Source organism: Dama dama, chromosome 18 (assembly GCF_033118175.1).
Source record: "Dama dama isolate Ldn47 chromosome 18, ASM3311817v1, whole genome shotgun sequence".
Classification (NCBI taxonomy): Eukaryota; Metazoa; Chordata; class Mammalia; order Artiodactyla; family Cervidae; genus Dama; species Dama dama.
In genome coordinates, this window is record NC_083698.1 from 46553655 (window position 1) to 46577100 (window position 23446).

Sequence of the window (23446 nt, forward strand, 5' to 3'; positions counted from 1 at the left end):
ACTTTTCTTTCTTCAATGCTTTGAAGGAAAACACAGCAGTTCCACTCAGCTGTGTTGTGACAGATGGGCTGTTTGAGGGATCCTGAATATCTGATGTAACATGAGCACATTTCCAGAGCATGCGTCCCACTCTGTAATGTAAGTAGCTGCAAGCCCACACAATTCCACAAACTCAAAAGACATAAGTGACTCTCGTGTAGAATTATGGCTCCCAGCCACCTGCCAAATATACTCCTATCTGAACCTCAGGGATCTCCTTCAAGATGAGACATGCAGAAGGAAAGCCCCGTGGCCACCAGGAAGACAGTGTAAACAAGGCAAAGAAGCTCTTCATACACACCCCCCTTCAGACAAAGTCCCACCAGAGGAGCCACCTTCCACCAACAAAGCGACCCTTTCATTTTTCCTGAGAAAGAAAGCCACATCACTGAGGATGGAATATGATAACCATTTGGTTTGCACAACATTTCATTTGGAATGCAAACCCAGCTGCCTTTGTTCTGTATCTTCCTGTCTCCAAAGCTGTACTTTAGGCATCTGTTTGTAAATTACTTGCATATACAGTGTGCATGTGTGTACATATCACAGAGAAAGTACAAATCAAGAAGACCTCAGCTCTGGCTATCACCTAATGGAGTGTAATTGTCTTCTCAGGGATATAATCATATAAAAAACTGGGAAAATGTAGAGATGCTGAAAGGTTGGGGGGCGATCCGAAAAATGATATTTAAGGCTGAGATAATACCATGACCCAACTCAAAAGAAAAGTGCTTAAAAGGATTTGTGGGTTAAATTACATTTTGTAAACCCGAGGACTTTTTTTCCTGACCTGAGGCTAGTTTCTTTTTTTCCAGTGCTTTGCTTTTATTAATCTGTTGATTCCCAGAAGGCTTTCACTTCTCCTCAGGTCTCGTACAATGTTATAATTAAAAAAATCAAGCCTTACATTGTAGATTTTTAAATAATGCCACTCAGGATCCTAAAACATGCATCCTTGGATACTGTGTTGAAAAAGATTAATGAAATTAGTTTTCCTGAGATGATTACAAGCTGTGTGACTTAGATGAAGAGTGAAGGTAGAACCAGAGCTGTTGGAGGAATGTAATCGCTCTTCTGGCAGGCTCCCGAAGGATACCAGAGTTGTTTGTTCTCCCTTACGGTGCATGACACCAAGGCCAAGAAATCATTTCTTAAGTGGGGTTGCACTCAGACCAGGGCCTTTTAAGGCTTGTTATCGCTAAATGTAAGAAGGCTGAGCTGTACTGTGGTCTTTTTTTAATGAGGTAAAATTCCTCATTAAATGCATTATCACCTCACATCAGACATCTCCTAACACCCTGATCAACCACATGATCTTGGGCACAAGATCTGAGGCTTGCAGTCAAGGGACCAGTTACTTTAAATCTAGAAGTTGTAGGAAGGACCTCCTACAAGGCATTTTAGCTAATGTCAGCTGTTAGCTTCCTGCTTCTCATACACAGTGTGGAGGTGAATGAAAAGTCCATCTGACTTTTTAGAGATGCTGATTAAAGTCCCATCACACAAAAATGCTCCTGTAGTTCTGGCATGACGTACTATTGCCTGAATGTAAAGGATTTAGCCATGAAACAACCCCCTTGCTCCTGCCAAATGGGAAGTCTATAATAAAAACCCATAGCATTTGGAGAAGCACAAATGCTCCATATCCTTTCCTGTTTTGTCCTTTAGCCTAGATGTTTTTTGCTGTTTTGGGGGTCCTTCTGGCAAAGGGAGTTGGAATGTTTGAGAACAGGAAAGATAACTGGGAGAAATGGGAGAAAAATCATCTCATTTCAGCATCACTCAGCTCAATTCTCTCTGCTTTCACTGGAAAAATACACACTCTCCAATCAGAGATATGATTACCCAGAGAAGGACTAAGAAGAGGAATTTTCATCATAGGGAATCTGCTAAAATTGGATGAATGAAGCATAGCTCTAGTGGACCAACAGCTGAGCAGTAGAAATAACCTAGAAATAGGAGTCTTACTTGTGGTAATGGAATTTCCCTGGAAGTAGCAAAACATATGACAACAACTTATAATGTTTTCTGCAATTACATTACCATGTCATAGATCAATCCTTTTGTTACTCTGTAAGGGAAAACTAAAGAGTATCCTCCCCTCCGCCTTGAAGAAAGGAGGCTTGGAAGTGTGTGAGTCATTTTAGTTCACGAGCCTAGCAAGTAACCCAGCTGTGACTCTTATGGATCCTTTGTCTCTGGATCCAGAGACATTCTATTGCCCAAAAGTTATTGTTTGCAGAGAAAAGTGCTGAATATAATGTGCACACATTCTGCACTGCAGTCTCTGCAACTCTGGGCCCAGTGATGCGCCAACATCCACTTGCCCCCAAGCCCAGAGCAGTGACTGCCAGAAAATGAATGCCCAGCATCTATTTTCACTCACAGCACTGACCACCCCTCCTGATGGAAGCACCGCGCCGTTGATTCATCAAGTTGAAACATCGTGAGCTGTTACTCTGGCTTATCAACTACTTACTCTGCTTCCTCAAAGAGATTCCCGATGTTCTTCAGGGGTTCGGCAGCTGGGCTCTGGGCCAGGATGTCTCTGATCTCGTTGACTTTCTTCTCCACCGAGTCCACAGTCTCCCGGTATGGCCCAATCACACCACTGATCTTCAAGGCCTTGGCTTTCTCCAGGAACTTCTGGGTCCTGTTGGTCAACTCAGCGATGATCACGTCCCAAAGAGCAAAGCACTGGTGGCAGGGTGTGCAGTCGGGGAAGACGCCCGAGTAGCCCCGGGTGCACTTGTCACAGCGTGGACCCTCCACACCCTCCACACACACACACTGGCCAGTGGACTGGTCACACTGCGGTGTCTCGATGCCCCTGGGGTCGCAGTCACAGGCTAGAAGGGAGACAGCAATGCTGGCTGAGCCACTAGAGCCCAAACAGCCACTAGGCAGTTAGAGCCCTCAGCCACTGTTACAATAGGAAGGTCTGTAAATGGCCAGTTTACCAGTGACCCTCACAGAGACTGCAGCCGGTTCCCCACAACACACGGTACCTCAACCCTGGCTCACCGCTGCTTAACAATCTTAGTGATAATAAATGTTTCTTTAAGTGGACACCATTGTGCATCATTGTACCTGCCTCTGTACAAATGGTTTACATGCATCATCTCACTTAATCCTCACAATAACCCTATGGGATCCAAGTGTTACAATCAGCAGTTTTATAGATGTGAAAACGTGACTGCCAAGTCTTGCAGCAAGGAAGAGGCCAAGCCAGGAGTCTAACTCAGCACTTTGCAGCTCCAGAGTCTGTGCTTTTAAGCTCTGTCTTGCCTCTGCTCCCCCTTTTTTGACCTGTCTGTAGATCCTGTCAGGACAGGACAGGGTCTGTTAGGTGACACCCTGAAGATGTGAGGCCTCTGGCCTAAGATAGAGCAGTAATGAGCAAGCAACTTACCAACATCCCTCTACCTGGTCACAGAACAGTGAATGGTTGATGAAATGCAATAAGGTTGATAAAGAGAAAACTAAATGAGACGAAGTCTCAGGAATTTTAAGTGTCTAGTTAAAAGGCTTTCAATTAAGTATCATCTAACTTGTGGGTGCCTGCCATTGTGATAACCACCCCCAGCACTAAGAGCACAGGCTTGTAAAACCTGAAGTGCAAAGGCCTTGGGAGTCATTTAGTCCCAACCTCACTGGTCCAGTAGGGTTGGCATCTGAGGCAGAACCAAATGGTACAAGAGGGAATCTGTGTTCTTGGTCAGTGGACCGTGGCTGAGATTACTTACCACGATGCCTGTGCCATTGAACCCTGGCTCAGAGTCCCAAAGTTCGGGTGACTAACTTGGTTTTCTATCAACACGTGACATTTGTGTTTGTTTAGTGTTTGAATAACAAAAGGCCTGCAGGTGGCGCTAGGGGTAAAGACCCTTGTCTGCTCATGTAGGAAACTGAGAGACTCAGGTTTGATCCGTGGGTCGTGAAGATCCGGAGATGGCAACCTGCTCCAGTATTCTTGCCTGGAAAATAACCACGGACAGAGGAGCCTGGCGGACCTCAGTCTATGGATTGCAAAGAGTTGGACACAACTGAGCATGCACACACACACCCCTCTTATCCCTGGCCTTAAACCCCTTCTGGGAAAAGGTGGGGATAAAAATAAGAACAAAGATCCTATTTCCCTAAGTAGATTGTGGATTCCAAGGGCAGAGGTACACCTTTAACCATCTTTCCATTCTCAGCTCTCTGTACAGGGTTAACTCTCAAGCTGGAGTTCAACTGTCTTTGCCAAACAAGGCTCTACCCTCACTTTTGATACAGGCACACAAGAGACATCAACACACCCCTACAAAAGAAAATAATCTTCCTAGGACTCAATGTTAATTGTGGCAAAGCACAACGATGTTCACTGCAGCACTGCTACATATAAAATAGATAACCAACAAGGACCTACTATATAGCACAGGGCACCATACAGTATTTTGTAATAATGCATAGTAGGAAATATACATGTAACTGAATCACTGTGTTGTACACCTGAAACTAATACAACATTGGAAAATCAACGATATTTCGATTAAAAACAAAAAAAAATCCCCCCTGAGTCAATAGTATTGTCTCCAAAAGACTTTGTAATAAAACATTCTCCAGAATCAGTTTCATGGATGGCCCCGAGAAACAAAATACTCTATCCTCCAAAGCCAGAAAGATGTGTTTGTGGCCTGGACCATTTGTTTCTACTCACACCCTGCTTTGTATTGTTGCTTCAGCTTTTCCTGGCCTCTGTTTGCCAACTACCACCCACGACCTCAAGCGCCAAGTTTGAGCGGCACAGTGTTGTAATAAACTCAGGCTGCCTGCTGGTGAATCCTGCCTTCCCCACACCCAGCTGCTACTCGACCCTGGGTGAGACAAAAACTGAGTTATGCTTTCCATGTCTATAAGGGATAATAATTACACCTATCCACTCTTAGGATTGCTTTCAGGATGAAATGAGAGGTCTGCGATCAAGTAGGTTTGGGAAATTCTACGTTCTCTTTTTGAAAATTCAAAACAAATAGCATGTTAAAGACTCAGAAGAGTTCTGTATTAAAAATCTTGTTCCACATCTTTTTTTTTACCCAGTCATATCCCAAACTCATTAGACTGGGGTCTTTTTCTAGTGGAATACCTAATGACACCCACGCCCCTGCAAAAAAAGGGGGAAAGACTTGGGAAAACCACTGCCTCCATCAATTTCTACAAAGAGACTGGAAAGAACTCAGCTAATGCTTGTATCTGAAGGTCTATGTTGTTTAGCCTTCGGGAACGGACTTCCATATCATCTCATAGAATTTAGTCATCTTCCAAAAAGCTGTAAGTCACCCAGGTCATCTAAGTCCTAGCCTCTCAAACTCTAGCAGGCATCAGAATCACGTACAGGGCTCAGTTAACACATTCCCCTCATCTCTTCCCCCAGATCTGGAATCACTGGGGCCTGAGAATTTATATTTCTAGTAGTTGCCAGGAGATGCTGATGTTGAGGGTCACTAGACCCCATTTTGAGAAGTACTGACCATGTTATCTTCCCAGCTGTTCACCTTCCTTTTGCATGCTAAGTGTATGAGTGTGTGTGTGTGGGAGTGGAGCAATCATGACCTTCAAGTTCACCAATGTAAGCTGATGAATGGACCTAAGGACTTGTGTAAGCAGAGGGCCTTCATGATGCCATTTGAAATGAATGAGACTGTCAGTCGCTACTGTCCTGCAGGCCCCAGTGGGTAGCCCTGTGTGGGGCCTCATGTGGCCCAGCAGATCTGTCCTACTTTTTCTTTTTGGCCGCACTATAGGATGTAGGATCTTAGTTCCCTGACCGGGGATTGAACCCACGCCCCCTGCATTGGAAGCAGAGAATCCTAACCACTGGACCACCAGGGAAACCGCAGATCTGTCCTGCTTTACTGCTACGCTTAGGCTGGGGACAACAGTGCCAGATGGTACATATGCTTTTAGTTTGCTTAGAAAATTTTTCTTTCCCGAAGAGAATGCAAAGGTACAGTTCTAAAGAGGTTTTCACTGAATTCATGCTGGGGGCAAGGGATGTATGCACATGTTAAGTTTATTTTTAATTTCTCTAACAGTTGTTCATTTATGTCATTGGAATAGGCATGTCTTGCTCTCATTCTGTCATGGCCTCTTTGAGGGGGAAAATATTGGTCCCTCACTGTGGGACTTAAAAGGCAAGTGGCCTCTCATTAAGACTTTCCTTGTCTTTCACACAGCTATGTGTTTTCTCATAAGGAGAATACTTAGCTGTGACTTAAGTCTTTCCACAAGCATATTGCTAATGAGACAATAGCAGAAAGTCTAAAACTGTGCCCTCCAACAAGTCACTTCAATAGAAAGGTTAGCAATGGAAGGCATATTTGGCAAATAATTACATAATGTGGAAAAAGCGGTCACATTCTTTTCCCAAAATCTACCTAATTCTCATCCCAGCTGATCTCTGGACCCTGCCCCTCAAGACCAGCGTCCCAGAGGGCGGGCAGAGCTCTGGCACCTCCAGAGACCAGGACCCGTTTGCCGACCACATTCCTTTCCTCCATTTGAAAAGCAGAGTCAAATTTCATAGATGGCTGGATTGCAGTTCATCACTGAAAAAGTCTGACTACCTAAAAACACATCAGGTTTTCATTTCAAACTGAAGCTGGGAAACTGTTAAAGTGCCAGTGGACAAGTGCTTCCTTCTTTTATTAAGCTTCCAGAACTGCTTCTCTGATGGGGTCACCTTGGAGGCAAGGACTAAAAGGCCCAAACTTATGACCTTGTAAAAAATACCCTCTAAGAGTATTTTCCTTTCTGCTGAAGCAGAAAGGTTGGTTCTCACCTGACAGTTTAAAACTTTACAGACAGTAAAGCTGTGAAGGAGACTCTCCAACCTCACATTCACTGGGACTGGGGAAATTTATCAAGTAATTATACTGGTTGTCTCCGACAGGGCCAATGTGTTTTCTCCTCTCTTTAGAGGAAGGGATAGGAGTCCAGGGGATCTGCAACCCAGTGTGGCTTTGAAGAATGGCATTATTAGGTAGAGGACCAAAAACTTTCTCTTGGAAAGGAGTATATATAGTGAAAGTTGTTGCCTGATTTTTAAGATGAACAAATCATGAAGATGAAGAACAGCATTCTAAAAATGAGACTGTCATCATTTTAATGAGCTGTGAGAATTCCACCTTCGTATATAAATATATTCTTGGTTATGTGCGCAGTGGGTCATCTCTATTTTCACTAAGTTTTCTCCTCATTTAAAACAAGAGGTACAAACTATTAAGTATAAAATAAGCTACAAGGAGGGATTCCCTGGTGGTCCAGTGGTGAAGAATTCATTCTGCAAGGCAGGGGACACGGGTTCAATCCCTGGTTGGGGAACTAAGATTCCATATGCTGCAGGGCAACTGAGCCTGTGTGTTACACCTACTGAGCCGGCGCGCTCTGGAACCCACGGGCCACAACTACACAGCCTGAGCAACCAGAGACCATGCCACGGCTGGAAGGCCCACATGCCACAACAAAAGACCCAACATGACACAGTGAAGAAGACTGCCACCACGAAGACCCGACGCAGCCAAATAAATAAGTACATAAAATAAGCTACAAGGATATATTGTACAACACAGGGAATATAGCCACTATTTAAAAAAAAAAAAATTATAAATGGAGTATAACCTTTAAAAATTGTTAATTTTTAAAGTTACAGGACACCTGTAACTTATATACTATTGTACAGCAATGATACTTCAACTAAAAAATTAATAAAACATGCTCTCTAAGAGGTAGGTCAATGAAAAATAGTGTACCCATTTTATAGACTCTGAGATCTGGAGGAAAATGTCAGCAAGTAAACAGCAGAATGGGAAATAGCCCACGTGCCTCTTTCTTAGCAGGCGTCACTTTCTGCTTTCTTCGTATCCTTCCCTTCTTGTCTGCAGACCTCCTCTGCCCACTGAAGAAAGTCCATCCTCAAGGGCTTCCCATCATCTGCTGGAATCTGACACTGAATCTCCGTCTCTCCAAGAAGACAGCTCCCATGACGCCTGCCGAGGGGCTCCAGTCCCCCCCTGGCGTCCCCCCTGCCGCCCTGCTGCTTCACGTGCTGTTCCCCCGAGCCTGCGAGGCGCCCTGCTCAGGGCGCGGCTCTCCGCCACAGTGCCCACTCCCCACCGGGCACTCTGGGCAGTCACTCAGGCCTGTGTGGTCCCCGCACCTTTCCTTTTGAAACGTGAAGCTGCCTGGGGACCAAGAGAGTGCCCTCCTCACATCAGGGGACAGGGTTTACTCATTTTTGTCATGAACCTGCCTCAACAGATCCCCAGGGATGTGCTCTCACACCAAAGGTTAATTCTTGCTTTACTTCGGCATTTCTGTTTTACTCTAAGGGAAATTTCAGTACTTTCTAATCTCTGAAATGTGATTTTCTTTTTCTGTAAATTCTCTAACCTCCTCCAGTCCAGTCCCACATTTTTTTTTTCAGCCTCAGTAGTATGATTTTAAACGGAAGTTTTGAAATGGAAGTTGGAGAATAGAATTCACCTGCAGAAATGAGCTGGCTATCTGGCCCAGGAGTTAGTAAACGTTTTCTATAATAGGCTCCATCATAACTCCTCAACACTGGCACTGCAGCAGAAAGGGAGCCCGGACAACATGGACATACTGGGGCATGGCTGTGCCCCAGTCAAACTTCACTGAAGGGGGCTGTGAGCTGGATCTGGTACCTGGCTATGGACAAGCCTTCCCTCTACTGACAAGAACATCTGCAGTTCTCTAAAGAGTCAAATTAAATCTGACTTCCTGAGACACCCTGGAAATAAAGCAAAAAAGGTGGGTGATTATAAAGGAATCTCAGCCTGAGAAAAGATGACAAGCATTAAGAAAACAAATTATGTCTGAGCAAAAATGTACTTTGATTTTCTACCAAAAACTACTGGAAATGAGAAACAAGCAGGATGAAAAAAACAGCCAGAGCCTCTCTTCTCACCTACGGCCCATATTTCCAATCAGCCCGGCCTTTCCCAAGAGCCAGAGGCCTTGCCTCTGCGGTCTGCCAGTCAACAGAAGATTCCTCCTGTGACCCTTTGACTCCCCGGGGCATGGGGCAGAGCTCTGGGCCGAGCCTTTTGTTGGGCACATTCAGGACTGGGTGGGCGAGCTCCTCTCCATCCAGCACAGTGATGGGCTTGTTCAGACTCGGCACTGTCGGCCAAGAGCCCCAACCCGCCTGGACAATGGGAACATTCAACAATTCACGAGCTGGAGGCTCAGCTCGTTTGTCTTTGACATAACTCCATTTTTTTCCATAAGGAGAATGCTTAGCTATGACTTAAGTCTTTCTATAAGCATATTGTTAGCGAGGTGGCTCCAGAAAGTCTGAACTTGTGCCTTGTTCAACCGAAAGATTTGAAATTCACTCCTGGGCAGTGAGTGACCTAATTTGAGAAGACTGTTCACATTTTCATTCCCCATAGTTCAATCTAATTTCAGATAACACCTACTTGTGTTCCCGCTGGTTGCTGGACCCTGTCCCTTCAAACTCCTGCCCTCCCATTTCCACTGGTGACTGTGTTCCTGAACTCATCTGCTCCTGCATTCTTGTCCCTGCTCTCATCAGATTATCCTGGTCCTGCTCCGACAGCCATCCTGTGTGCACAGGGCCCGTGGCTGGCCAGGACTCCCTCACTGCTGGCTGCAGTCAATTCTTGTCCTTTCCAGGTGCCTTGTCAGTTACGAACTTCCTTCATGGGGTGTCAAAAGCATTTGGGTCCCCACAGTTTCTTATGTAACAGGCTGACCTTTCCTCTGCGTAAAACAAACAAAAGAAGTTGGCGACCATCAATGCCATGGATTTCTCTCCTTGCAAAGTTTCTAAAACATGATCTCACTTTTGACCTAAACAAGTTGATACTGTGCTTATAAGCCACAATTTCTCTGGCAGATTTAGAGGTGAAGGTTTAAAGATAAAAGGGTAAGGGGTAAAGTTCTGAGTGTTAAGTGAACAATTCTCTGATTGACTCTGACTCTGGGAAACAGGCTTTTCATGCTAACAAAGCTTAGATGGAGCAAAAGGTCAGAAAGCTTTGGCAGTCAAAGCTATTTTGCCAATGACACATGCTGACAGAATCAGGCTATAAGCAATGATAGAACCATTATCGGGAGAAAATCAAGCCCCTGGGGCAGTATAAGATTGAGAAATTTAACAAAATAGTGGTGAGAGTCCTGAAGAAACCAGATTTTAAGCAGGATTTTACTTGCAAGGGACCTCCTAGAGCAAGTGGTCCACTGAATGTCATGGACCTAAAGGAAGTGAGAAAATCAGATTCCATTAAGAACCAACGTCAGGGGCTGAAGAATATGTATATGAGTACATCTGTATATCGACACAGCACTCGTCATCTCCTCTGTGAAGCAAACATTTCGTCTCATCTAAGATGCTGGCGCAGACCCTTCTGGCTACACAGTGAATGAAAGAAACAAATCACAGGCCATTGGTTCTGCTTGATGACTCAAAGCAGGCCTGTCTACTGCTTGAATCTTTGGACTGTTATGGAACATATGAGCTGACTCGGAAACAACACACAGTTTCTAGATTTGTGACTTTCAACAGAAGATTCTGAATGAACTGCTAACTTGAAAATCTATATTATTTTTCACTACAGTACAGTCTAAAAAAGAGATTTTTAAAAAATGTAGTGTCTAGCAGGGACCCAGATTTTCATACATATACTGAAGAAAATATATCAAAGAGCAAATGAGAAAGTACAGAAGGTATTTATCCATAGCTATAAACTTAAAACATAAAGAAGAAAACTCAAGTAGGAAAAAAAGAGGAGGAAAACAGTACAGGAACAGTCTACTAAAATCTTCTCCAAGAATGCTTTTAGTTTAAGATCTGAAAAATAACCTGGCAGGTAAAATATTGCAACAGCATAAAAATTAAGCAATCCTTCTGATTCACATGACTGTAGCAATATCTTGTTCTTAAGAAAACATCAAGCCTTCCCTCAAAGTCCTAGTTAGTCACAAGCCTAAGGGAGGATCTGGGTTTTCTTCACATTTAACACATGTGGTGCTCCTGTCACCAGCTCCTTTGCTGCACACGAGGGTTCGAGGGCCTTACCCTCCGAGTTCCCGCTGGTGGGGAGTGACAGTCAACTGTCAGCTTTAACTGTCAGCAACATCTGCTTGTTTCACTGGGCTCAAACCATCTTACCCGGACGTTTAGCTCTGCTTGTGCCGACAAGGAAGCTTACCCCAAAATACTGTTTGGGGGGGAAATCAATGTGCAGAACTTGATGCTGAATATGAGCTCATTTTGCTTAAAAGCATTTTAAAAAGCCATTCTGATTACTCAGCCATAAAATAGAATGAAATAATGCCATTTGCAGCAACATGGACAGACCTAGAGATGATCATACTAAGTGAGTCAGAGAAAAAGACTGTAAGAATCACTTACATGTGGAATCTAAAAACACAGTACAAATGAACTTATTTACTGAACAGAAAAAGACCTACAGACACAGAAAATAAACTTGTGGTTATGAAAGGGGAAGGTGGTGGGGAAGGGATAAACTATGAGTTTGGGATGAACACATACACACTGCTATATGTAAAACAGAAAAACAACAAAGACCTATGTACGGCGCAGGACTATATTCAGTATCTTGTAATAACATATAAGGGAAAAGAATCTGAAAAATATACATATAACTGAATCACTATGATGTACATCTGAAATAATGTAAATCAACTACGTGTACGTTGTTCTGTGTCCGACTCTTTGCAACCCCATGGTTGCGAAAGTCAGCTACATCAGACAACCACCAGGCTCCTTTTGTCCAAGGGATTCTCTAGGCAAGTATACTGGAGTAGCTTGCCATGCCCTGCCCCAGGGGATCTTCCCGACCCAGGGATTAAACCCGGGTCTCCGGCACTGCAGGCAGACTGTTTACTGCCTGAGTCACCAAGGAGATCAACTATGCTTCAATTTAAAAAACAGTCAAAACTAAAGCCATTCTGTGTGATCCGGGGCATGTATGTATGCTTGTCTGTGCTGAGGCAGACAAACCTCAGCCCTGGGGAGCGAAGCCAGCAGTCAGCAGGTCCACTTTTACCACCTACATGTCTCCAGGGCTAGATCGGTTCCAGTTTTTGTTGTTGTTAAACAATGAGCATGCATTTCTTTTGTAATTCAGCCTAGTTCTTATAGACAAGTCCATCTGTCTGTACTGGACAGAAAGCTCCCACAGACACCCGGCCCACCCACTCGCGAGTCCGATGCCCACGCTCACCTCGGCACTCCACGCTGGGGTCCCCCCAGAAGAGCTCCTGGCACTCGCTGCAAGAGCGGCCTCCGAAGCCAGGCATGCAGTGGCACTGCCCTGTGAACTGAGGCCAAGGACAGACCCGGGTCAGCTCAGCTGCAAGGCCGGGAGACCTAAGGGCCTGCCCGAGAACAGGGAACCTCACCCCGATTGTGGGTGCTAAGGGCCCCAGGCTGGCATCTCCTAACCGCTCCTCTGCAAGTGGGGCTGGGAAGGCCCAGAGCATGTTCCCTTTTGTTGACATGTTTCCTCACTTGTATCCTCATACATCACGCACAAGCCTGGACCCCCTGTGACTGTGCGTGACTCACCGTTCTGTGTGTGTCAGGGAACAGGAGAACTTTCTACAATGCTAGCTATTGTTATGTGGCCCACTTCAGGCTGTGTGGCTAAGAAAAAGAAGTCTGATTCAGCAGCCAGGTATTGGGAAAAACGGCCCCCCTGGTTCATTAGAAAGTGAGCTGCCCCCCCTGCTGCTGGGGTCCTAGCCTGCTGTGCCCCGGTGGGATCCAGTGGGGACTCTGTGCACATTACACTGTCCCAGCCCACGGGGGCACATGAGGGTGGACATCCAGTCTGTGCTGTGTGTGCGAAGCTGTGTGTCCTGGTGCCAGGCTGCAACCACAGGCAGGGAGGCCTTTCTCTAACTGGGGCCCAGCCACCCAAGAGCTGTCATGTGGACCCAACGTCCTCTCTCCTTACGCTATGATGGGTGCTCTGGGCGACAGCGCCTCACCTCATTACAGGACGGCCCGAAGGAATGGGCAGCATCGCAGTTGCAGGGGTCGCACCCTGTCCCGCTGGCTAGTTGCCAGGTGTTGGGCGCGCAGCGGTCACAGTTCTGGCCGATCACGTTAGGGAGGCAGAGGCACTGCCCCGTGGTTTTGTCGCACTGGCAGTCAGAGCCGTTACAGTGCTCCTGCACCGTGCCCAGGTAATTGCAGACACACTCTGAAAAAGAACAACCTGGTCAGATGTACTTACAGAGGCCCACTCAGAAAATACACAGACAGTGCGAAAGTCAGCTACATCAAACAGTGACCCCTTTCTCTCTCTAGATTTCAACCTGGAAGTGCAAACAAGAAGAGAAAGGAATGGAGGGGATTAAAAAAAAAAAAATTCTAAACCTGTGGTTCTTCATCTTACGATGTTCCACACAGCTCTGACATTTCCCAGGCAGACATGCAAAATGGCTGGCAAGTATTTTCAAAAATACTTGATTTAATAAGTGGCTGGTGAATCACTGTAAGATTGAGGATTTAACTCAATTTAACTGGAAATAAAAGCCAGGCTGTGGGAGCAGAGATACCTAATGATTTCAAACTCTTGGCAGGAAACAGCAGTCATGGCTGTGTGAGCCATGGCAGGTAAAGCCCTTTAAATTAGGAAGGCTCCAAGGAATCCAGTCCTGCTAGTCCTCAACATTCCGCAACATTCCGCAACATTCCGTGTTCGTATCAACAAAGACAGGGGCCTGGGGGCCATGCAGCCGCAGCAGGAAATGCTGGCTGATCTCACGATAAGAGAGAAATAATGAGTTCTGAAAGAGATACTTCAGAGATGTTACTTCTTTCTTTTCCTAAGCTGGAAGCCTCTATCCATCACTGACAAAAGGGTAGACCAAAGTGTGTATTTAGGATGCAGAAGTCTCAGCTCATCAACAAGTCCATGGGAAGAACATAAAATCAATCCACTCTAGACTTCTGGAGACACTGTGTCTGCTGCTTCCTGCCTGGGGCCTGGTGTGCAGGGCAGTGCAGGTCTGGGGCAGTGAGGAGCTCTGCGCCTGCTGTGGAGCCAGCCCAGAGGCTGCCCGGCCACCCTGGTCTGAGGCTTGTGGTGCCAGCTGCTGGTGAGCACAAAGGCATACCCAGCCTCAGACAGCTGAGCTGCTTAGTTTAAGAAAATCGACCTGCGTATGTCAGATGTTTATGCAATGCAAGGATGCACTGTGCTTATTTTAGTAAAACTGCTTTCAATTAAAAAAAAAATCAATCCACTCTATCGATGGCATTTATCATGGGGACAGTGGCACAGCTTTTGGTTCCTTCTCGGGTGCTGAGCCATAGCTCAACAGCGCCAGGAATGAGGCTATTTAAAAAAAAATCATCCTTATCTTTCTCTTGTGGGTATGAAATTTTCTCTTTCTGAAGAAGTGTTTTACCTGATGAGATAATGGGCTTCCCTGGTAGCTCAGTCAGTAAAGAATCTGCCTGCAATGCAGGAGACATGGGTTCGATCCCTGGGTCGGGAAGATCCCCTGAAGAAGGGCATGGCAAACCCACTCCAGTACTCTTGCCTGGAGAATTCCATGGACACAGGAGCCTGCTGGGCTACATACAGTCCAAGGGGTCACAAAGAGTCAGACAGGAACTGAACGACTAACACAGATGAGATAAATCCCCTAAGAATAAAATCCCCCAAGGAGGAGGCAGGGGAGGAGGAGCAGGAGAGTGGGAGCCACTCTAAGGCTGGGGCAGAGGGCGCGTGCATCTTACTGCGGCAGTCCTGGTGGAGCGCGTCGCCATAGTATCCAAAGCGGCAGAGCTGGCAGCGCTCCCCCTCCGTGTGGTATAAGCACTTGAGGCACCTCCCGGTCTCCTTGTCGCAGGCTTCCGGGTCCGCTGTGTCGATGTTGTGGTGACAATGGCAAGGCTGACATGTCCCCCCCACATCTGAGGGATTGCCAAAGAAGCCTGAGGCACACTCATCGCATCTGGAGCCTGTTGTCCAATAAAACCAGCGTGGGGCCTTTGGCTTGCTGTCTGCAAGATCTGGTCCCCCGACATTCCTGCCAACCAGAGAGCCCACCCAGGCGGTGCCTCGATCCCCAGGGCGCTAGTTACTGGGCCAAGGCTGGCCACGCTTTCAGGGAACGGGCTGTCAGTCATGAAGGGCAGCAACCTCTTTGCAGCGATGGCGCTTCAGCCTTGGCTCTCTGCGGTCATGGTCGGGGAGGGGCAGTTAGGAGACTTCCAACCCATGGACTCAGCTCCTCATTCCACAGGGATGGACACATCAGGAGCGAAATAATGGTTTCACAGCAAAAAGCTTAGCTTGATGTTAAATCTTGACCCAGGGATTATATTCATTGAAAAACTCTGGCTCCTCACTGAGCAACCTGAAAAATGGGGCCCTTTGTGATGACCACTTTCCCTTCTTAAGAGATTTCGAAGAGTAAACAAGTTCCTACTGAATAGCACAGGGAACTATATTCAATACCTTGGGATAAACCACATGGAAAAGAACAGGAAAACGGATAAATATATGTACAACTGAGTCACTCTGTTGCAGAGTGGAAATAAACAACATTGTAGATCAACTATAAGTCAATAAACTAAAAAAATAATCCTAAAAAGTGCAAATTGGCTGAGCTATGTATAGGCATAAGGAGTATCTGAAACAGTGGTATCAAGGATGAAATAAAGGGAGTCTGTATGTACAACTTGCTACACTGCATGAATGCTGGCAGATAATGTAAGTACAGCAAATAATGAAGAAAACTTCTAGCTTTGATCGATTCTGTTGTCTGGGGCTCGTAGATGGTATTCTTTTCTTCATTCTGCCCACTATTTGGCTACTTTACTTTTTGAGACTATCCTACTAGGCGTTAGATAAGGGAAGGAAGAAGTGAAATATAAATTAATCTTTCTACTGGTTAGGAACAGAACTGGCTAGGAACATTAGGCTTCACAGGGACTTTAAATGAACTTGTTATTGTGCTCTGTATTATAACATTTTTATCAGAGACATGAGAATAGAGACTGTCCCACATATCAAACAGGAAAAGAACATCTTCTATATTTCAGATTCCCTTCACTTTTAAATAAAGATTTTTTTAAAAAAAAGCAACTAAATCGGCTCACTCTTCCGCTTTTCTTCTTTCTTAACCACTAACCTCATGAAGACACATCTTTTCCTCTGAGAGTCTGCACATCACTTACCAATGTATCCAGGATTACAGACACAGGCAAGCTGTAAAGTAACAGGGTCTTGATAGCAGCTACTGGCAAACTGGCGTCCGCTCTCGGGACCATCTGGGCAAGGACAAGGGCGGCAGTGGTCTCCTGACCCAATGATGGGATCTCCATAGTAACCAGCCAAGCATCTGTATCAGTTGCAGGAGAGAGAAGGTCATGAACCACAGTGATGAGAAATATGTTGCAAGAGAAAGTCTAAGAAACCATGTTCTCTGTTTAGGAACATCATTCCTGATTCCTCATGTTTCCACATGAAGGACTTTCCAGTAGAGCAGTGGCTTAAACACTACTTTCAATCAGAATTCCCTGGAGGGCTTTTAAACACAGATTGCTGGGTTCCCTCTCCTGATTTAGGAGGTGACGCTGCTGCCACTGGTCTGGGGATCCCACAGCAGGACAACTGCATTAGAGTTACACCCCTGGCCTCACCTGAACACTCATGCACTCCTCCCTAAAGAGGTACCTCTCCCCAAGTGCATGCTATTTTCTAACAGCTGCCTGTCCTGGGCATTCTGGTCAGCAGCAACTTCTGTGCATTAAGGAGTTGGGGGGAAAGAGAGCTTGTGGTTGTTGGTCTCTGCCCATGCCTGGGAGGGGCGATGCGTCAGTAAGCCCACGGTGGCTTGTTCGACAATCCAGCCTTTACCAGTGAAAAGTAGATAAAGATGTTCTCCAGGTGCATGCCCCTCGTGTCTGGCTCTCGGGGATGAGAGGTGGTATGTATCAGTTCCCAGGCCCAACAGGTCCCACCTCCCTGCCTTACAGATAAGGCAGCCATGGAGCTGAAATGATTTGCAAAGCTCAAACGAATAGTTAGTAATAAGCCAGGATTTGGATTCAGCCTCCCAACTTTCAGCAAGGAATTCTTTCAGTATGCCAAGGTGCTTTTCAACATGACTGGTAATTAGATTACTTTTTAAAATTCCTATAGCATAAGAGCTTGAAGGAAGTCTGGATATCATCTAATCCAACTTAGTTATCCTACTATCATGAAGTTGAATACTCAGAGAGGTGAGCTAAATCACCCAAGATAGAGCAGGTCAGGAGCAGAACTGGGCCTGGAACTTCTAATTCACTTTGTTTTTCTTTTTTCTCTTTTTGAGGCAGAGGATTATTTTAAATGGGGAGTGGGGAAGGATGAAGAAATAGAAGGGGAAAGTTGTTCAGAGGGCATTAACCTTCTATTTAGTTAGACACAGACACAATACAAGAACATATGTCCCAATTACATGCTGGAAAATCAATAGGAATGAAGCAATTCTGTGCAACAGTTTGAAAAAATTTCCTATGAGGCTTTTCTAGGTGCAATACGTCCAAACACATCATGATAGAAACTGAGTGTTCACTTCCTGCCTCCTCCTTCTCTAACCCCCTTGGCAGTGATCTGAGTCTAGAGCTTCTTAAAGTCACAGGACTGGAGTTGATCATCTCAAGAAGAGGAAGAGAATGGGAAACCAGCTCAAACTAAATAGCAGCATCTGAAATACTTCAGGGAAATTCTGTCATCCAAACTAGGGCTGAAAACCCTTCCTCCTCCTACATCCTGAGTTCTCCTGCAAGCAATCAGAATGCTTTAGAAATATGATTTCACATCGGCCTTGTGGACAACCACCTCTGCTGACCGGTGTTCCCCACCTTCTTCACCCTTTTCATCTGGTTTTCTCATCTCTCTGTCTTGAATTTATTCTCCATGTCCACTGAAACAATGGTAATGAAAAATCAAATGCAGAAAACAAAAAATGACACCAATACATTAATTTCTTCCTTTCAATCTTGTATAACTGCCTCCTGTCTTTCTACAGCACAATCTTGTAATTGGAAACACTTGACTTTTACTCCAAGGAGCAGTCACTGAACTCTCCAAATTCTTGAATACCATCCAGCATACAACCAAGAGCCATGGATTTGCTGCCTTGCACATCCTCATGCTGTAATCACATATTCAATTTTCACTAAAAACTTCTTTCATCTGATGGGCAACTTTTGCACTGACTGAAGCATTTGCTGAATATTCTTTTAAAAACAAAAGTCCCACAGAGTGTGGATATCAGGAGAGGTTTATTGACTTGAAAGGTGGAGACTAGTATTCCCAAAACAGCAGATTCTAAGAGCATGTCTGCCTTTTTAAATTAGTAATGAATGATGTAAGCCAGGATGTAATTTTTTCATACAGACTATTTCTTACCTACTGAGCTGGGCTGTAATGTGATTAGAGGCACATTCTATGTCCCGTTCTTCCTATCGCTGGTGCACTGCACTACATCCATAATAATTGTTCAATTAACAACTGCTAACAGGAGAACAGATCTGCTTGTGCACATTTTACGTGGGCTCCTGGAAACGCTAGCTGCATAAAACGTTGCGATCAACAAAGCCATTAAAGTGGCTAATCCCCGTTTGGATTTGGTTTCTACTTTGACCCAAATTAGGAATTAACATTTCACAACTCTCACCCTAGGCCAGAATCGGCTGAGCCAGAGAGATGATTTCTGTACAGCCTAGAAGGACTCTTCAAGAGGGCAGATTCCTGCCGGTTTTGTTCTCTGCTGTATCTCCCCCTGCCCTCAAACAATGCCTGGCACACAGAAGGTGTAAACTAAATCTGTACTGGATAAATGAATGAGTTCCTAGAAAACACCAAGGTGATTAGAAACAAATGAGCAACCTGGAGCCTGGCAGAGATTCATTCTGTGGTTTGTCTGAGATGCTGCTTGCTCACTCAAAAACAACCTTGTTCTCTTTCAAGAGGCGGCACATACCTCTCACAGTTATGCCCTGTGGTGAAGTCCTGGCAGCTCAAGCACTCCCCCGTCACCGAGTCGCAGTCATCGGCGTGGCCATTGCACTGGCAGGGCTGGCAGCTTGGAAAGCCCCAGAACCCGGGTAAGCAGCGGTCACACTGCCTTGCGTACACCCCCTGGAAGCAGTGGCACTGGCCAGTGATGGGGTCGCAGAAAGCATTGACAGATCCTTGCAGATGGCACTCACAAGCTGAAGAAACAGGCAACCAAGGGACCACGTTGAGAAACTTGTTAAATGCAAATACATCTCTTATTCAGGCTGGCCCCCTCCTTTCAGTGTAGAAAGCTCATGGGCCTCTGTGATCAATTTCCGGAGTGCAGCATGCCTTCTGAAGCTATGGAACACACACTGCATGACTTATGATGTTAATGAATACGTTACAGTTCTTCTGATCAACTTACATTTGCATCCGCTGGGCCCAAAGCCAAAGGTGCCAGGAGCACATCTGTCACACCTTCTTCCCACCACGTTTGGCCGGCACTGACACTGGCCTCCGTTGGGGTCGCAGACGGAACTTAAAGAGCCCTGAGGGTCGCACTCACAAGCTGCAGAGAAGACAGGCAAGAGCCCATGACCCAGGGCAGCCACGCCTGCCACGGTGATAAGCCCAGCACATCCCACCCAGTTCTGCACTGGCCTGTCCTTTTGCTCAGGTTCTTCCCTGACCCCTCATGGGTACCTTGGCTCATTCAGAATTCCCATTTAAAGCATTTATCTTCCCTCAGATGGGTGTGAGGGAAGCAGCAGGAGCAAGCTGACAGGTAAAAGCAGTTTTTCTAGGAAGGAGGTCATTAATGTTTTCTCTCTTTGCCTACAAAGCTCAAATATCATAGGACCTTCAACAAAAGGCCAGTGACTTTTCAAAGAGCAAAACATCAATTTCAGTTATGGGATGCTCCTCTGATTTCATTCCAACTTCCTGCCCTGCATATGGCAAGTCTTAGGGACCTTTCCCTTGTCCCCTCTTCTTTGTGTATTTCTTGATGACTGAGTCCACTGTCAGAGGTGCTTTATCACTAACACACTCTTAAAAAAACAAACATAAACTGCAGTTGAGACTCTTTCCTTTGTGCTGTATGCCTAACAGAACCATTGGACATGCCTGCCAATGTATCTCATGATGCCAAGTGTCCTCGGAGATTCTGAGAAAGAAGGGGCAGAAGCAGCAGCAGTGATACCTACCCAGGCCTGTCTGGTGCAACAGGGCAGAAATGCTAAAGATGATGTTTCTGCAAACATCAGTCATTGGCGTCTTCACAACGCTCCTGCTGTTCTCCAGACATCGGTATCTCTGAAAGGTTTCCCAGGCGCTGTTGGTGACCAACCCGTCTCCTGAGCCTCCCACGGTGAAGATGTCCAGTGACTTACAGAATGGCATGAGAACAAGCTAGGAAGAAACCAGAAGAACACACTGTTCTTAGGTGGCTGCCTGGGGTCACCAATTAACACAAATCAACACATAAAAACCCCAAGCGCTTCTTTGACTCTTGAAAAGAAAAAGAAATAAAAAACCCAGACTCATGGTGTCAAGTGGAAATCTTCTCATTCTTAAAACATTCTTGCCAGAAAAAGTATAGATAGTTTGATGGGTTTTGAAATGTCATTGTTCAGACACTTCCTATTTTTAGGAAGGATCAGCTTGAGTAGATTCTTCCAGAGGGTGGAGTTTTATTAAAGTAAACAAGCAAAGTAACCTTGGAGGCAGGAAAGACTCTGCCTCACCTCTCAGCATTATCCTCCACAAAGCCCTTTAGGGAAGCAGACGCATGTTGTCTGCCCAGTCCTCCCTGCTGGCGTCGGAAATGACCTCCACTTACGGAATCAATCAGGGTGTAAGGGCTGTCCACACCGCTGTCCGAGGAGGTGTACTGGGGCAGTTCTAACCGCACTGTGTAGTTCACACCCTTCTCGAAGCACACGGGACGGGGGAGGACCACGTACCTGCCCCGACACAGAAAAGAAAGATAACAACCAAAGGTCAACCTTTAAGCATCCAATCTATCAAAGCTCCCCGTAGATCCCAAAGGAAGGAACAGTCTGTGTGTGGTTTTGGCTCTGAAATGGTTACTGTACAACTCACAAGCTGAGACATCAGCAAAATAATTAATTTGCGCGTTGGATCTGCTGAGCTGCAAACCACGGCCACACTGACCTGGAGCCAGGTGACAGGGACACCACCTGGTTGTCATCATCGGGAACAGTGTTTCCACACCGGCTGCTGCTTGGAATCTTGCCGGGCCGCTGCACCGTGATGACAGCTTTCTCCCAGTGGTCGGGGAGCTAGAGCAAGAAGCAGAGGATCAGAAGGACGATTCGAGCTGGCCGGCTGGGGCCTGTTTGTTTGGAAGTCTCCATCCACCTATCTTTTGCCAAGTTTAAATGGGAAACACTCGCTTGCATTTCCCTTTCCTCTTAACCATTCTCTTGGCTGTTACCCCAGTTCTAGCCCAAATCTCTTCTCACCTGGACACTGAAACAGCCTCCCACAGCTCTCCTTGCCTCTCCCAATATCCCTTTCCAACCACCTTAAAACGCACCTTATTATTATTATCTTTTATTAAAGTATAGTTGATTTACAATGCTGTATTAGTTTCAGGGATACGACAAAGAGATTCAGTTATACATACACACATATCTATTTTGTCAGATTCTTTTCTGTTACAGGTTATTACAAGATATTGAATATAGTTCCCTGTGCTATATGGTAGGTCCTAATTGTTTCAGTGTTCCATATATAGCAGTGTGCCTCTGTTAATCCAAAACTCCCAATTTATCCCTCCTCCCTTGCCCCTTTGGTAATCATAAATTTGTTTTCTCTGTCTGTGAGTCTATTTCTGTTGCATAAATAAGTTCATTTGTGCCATATTTTAGATTCCACATATAAATGGTATCATATAATTATCTTTCTCTGACTTAAAAGCAAAAAATAAGATTAAAAAAAAAAAAAACAAAACCCAAACCCACAGCTTAGATAATGACAATCCCCTGCCCAAAACCCTTCAAAAGCTTCCTGTTAATATAGACTCCAAGTTCATTTATTGATCCCAGCATTTCTCCTAACAACATCTCCAACCACCCTTACCTGACTATGCGGAAGGACACTCCAACCATCCCCTGTCTGCTGCTCCTGCTATTCCTCACTTCTGCTTGTGCCAAAATTCTGTCTCCATCTTAAGACCTGCAACTGACCCTTTAGGAAACATCTTGGCAGCCCCTGGTCAGTCTGGCTGGTATGAACCTCTCCTCTTGCAGCCCTGCTTGTGTCTCTGCTCTGACACTTTCCAACTTTGATGCCAGTTAGGGACACGTGTCCGCCCCCGGGCAGGGCAGGCCACAAGGAGGACCCGGCACGCTCTCGTCACCACCTTAGTTCTCAGCGAGACTATGTGCTTAACAAAGAGATCACTAAATGTTTATGAAACTAAATTCAAGAAAAATGTACATTTTTACTTTTGAGGAAGATAGAAAGTCAGAGAGGTTCCTCTATTCCAAGGCAGCCTGCACATTTCACAAAGACACAGCGTCCATTAGAAGAAAAACTTTTACCAATATCCCCCAACCCCATTAGTCCACTGAGGGATTACCTGTGGTTCATAGCGAATTAGGATGTCATACTCCATAGAATATGGTATGTTGTCAATGAAGAACTCCAAGTAAGCCCCTTCAGGCACTCGGACAAAGCCCGCTCCAGTCCAGGAAGGAATCCGGTCCTGGATATACTGCCGTTCCACTATGCTGACCCCCTAAGGACAAGGGGACAGGAGTGATGCTTTACTTGAAATGGAATTTGATGTTAATAGTCAAAGAGAGCTGAAGGCACCCAAAGGTCCAAAACTGTAGATATGAAACCTATTTTTTTTTGCAGCCACATTTTCCCAGTAGATTCTATAATTTTTTGGAATATAAACAGGTAATTGGTTTCTTTTTAGTTTTTAGGTTGAGGTACTCTTGAGACATGGAGACAGGATTAAGGCTTAGGATATACCTTCTATGATACAACCATGGGAATGAGCATGAAGGAAGGAAGGAGAACATCCCAAATGCTGTTATGAGCAAGCCTAGGAGTGACCAGGTATGTCTTGCATTTCTACAAGACTAGCCCAATATCTATGGGTGTACTTCTGTCATCCTCATTGGCATTTCTTTCGAGCTCCAGGTACAAATGAGGAAATTTGATACAGTCATGAATGTTCACTACTGATGAGGGAATTCTGATGGTCACTGAGATTGAAAATGAATAAATGTGAGTTGCTTAACTCAAGGGTGACTTTGAGTGTGTGCACAGGATTACATGTAATACCTGTGATTAGTCAT

The 23446-nt window shown here is 45.4% G+C and overlaps 1 protein-coding gene and 1 non-coding gene across 2 annotated transcripts in view; both read right to left on the reverse strand.

The window, feature by feature from the left end:
• The window catches only part of LAMB1 (laminin subunit beta 1), a 74294-nt gene that overhangs the window by 11966 nt on the left and 38882 nt on the right, over positions 1-23446 (reverse strand). The window contains exons 15-25 of the mRNA XM_061165258.1: positions 22717-22875; positions 21285-21412; positions 20950-21073; positions 20315-20519; positions 19534-19677; positions 19090-19321; positions 16295-16458; positions 14849-15073; positions 13087-13301; positions 12318-12414; positions 2519-2888 (exon numbers count right to left, since the gene is read on the reverse strand). Of these exons, the coding sequence (XP_061021241.1) occupies positions 2519-2888; positions 12318-12414; positions 13087-13301; positions 14849-15073; positions 16295-16458; positions 19090-19321; positions 19534-19677; positions 20315-20519; positions 20950-21073; positions 21285-21412; positions 22717-22875 (2063 nt within the window). The remainder of the gene's footprint in view (positions 1-2518; positions 2889-12317; positions 12415-13086; positions 13302-14848; positions 15074-16294; positions 16459-19089; positions 19322-19533; positions 19678-20314; positions 20520-20949; positions 21074-21284; positions 21413-22716; positions 22876-23446) is intronic.
• TRNAW-CCA (transfer RNA tryptophan (anticodon CCA)) lies at positions 5841-5913 on the reverse strand. Its single transcript has one exon. It is a non-coding gene; the product is annotated as a tRNA-Trp (tRNA).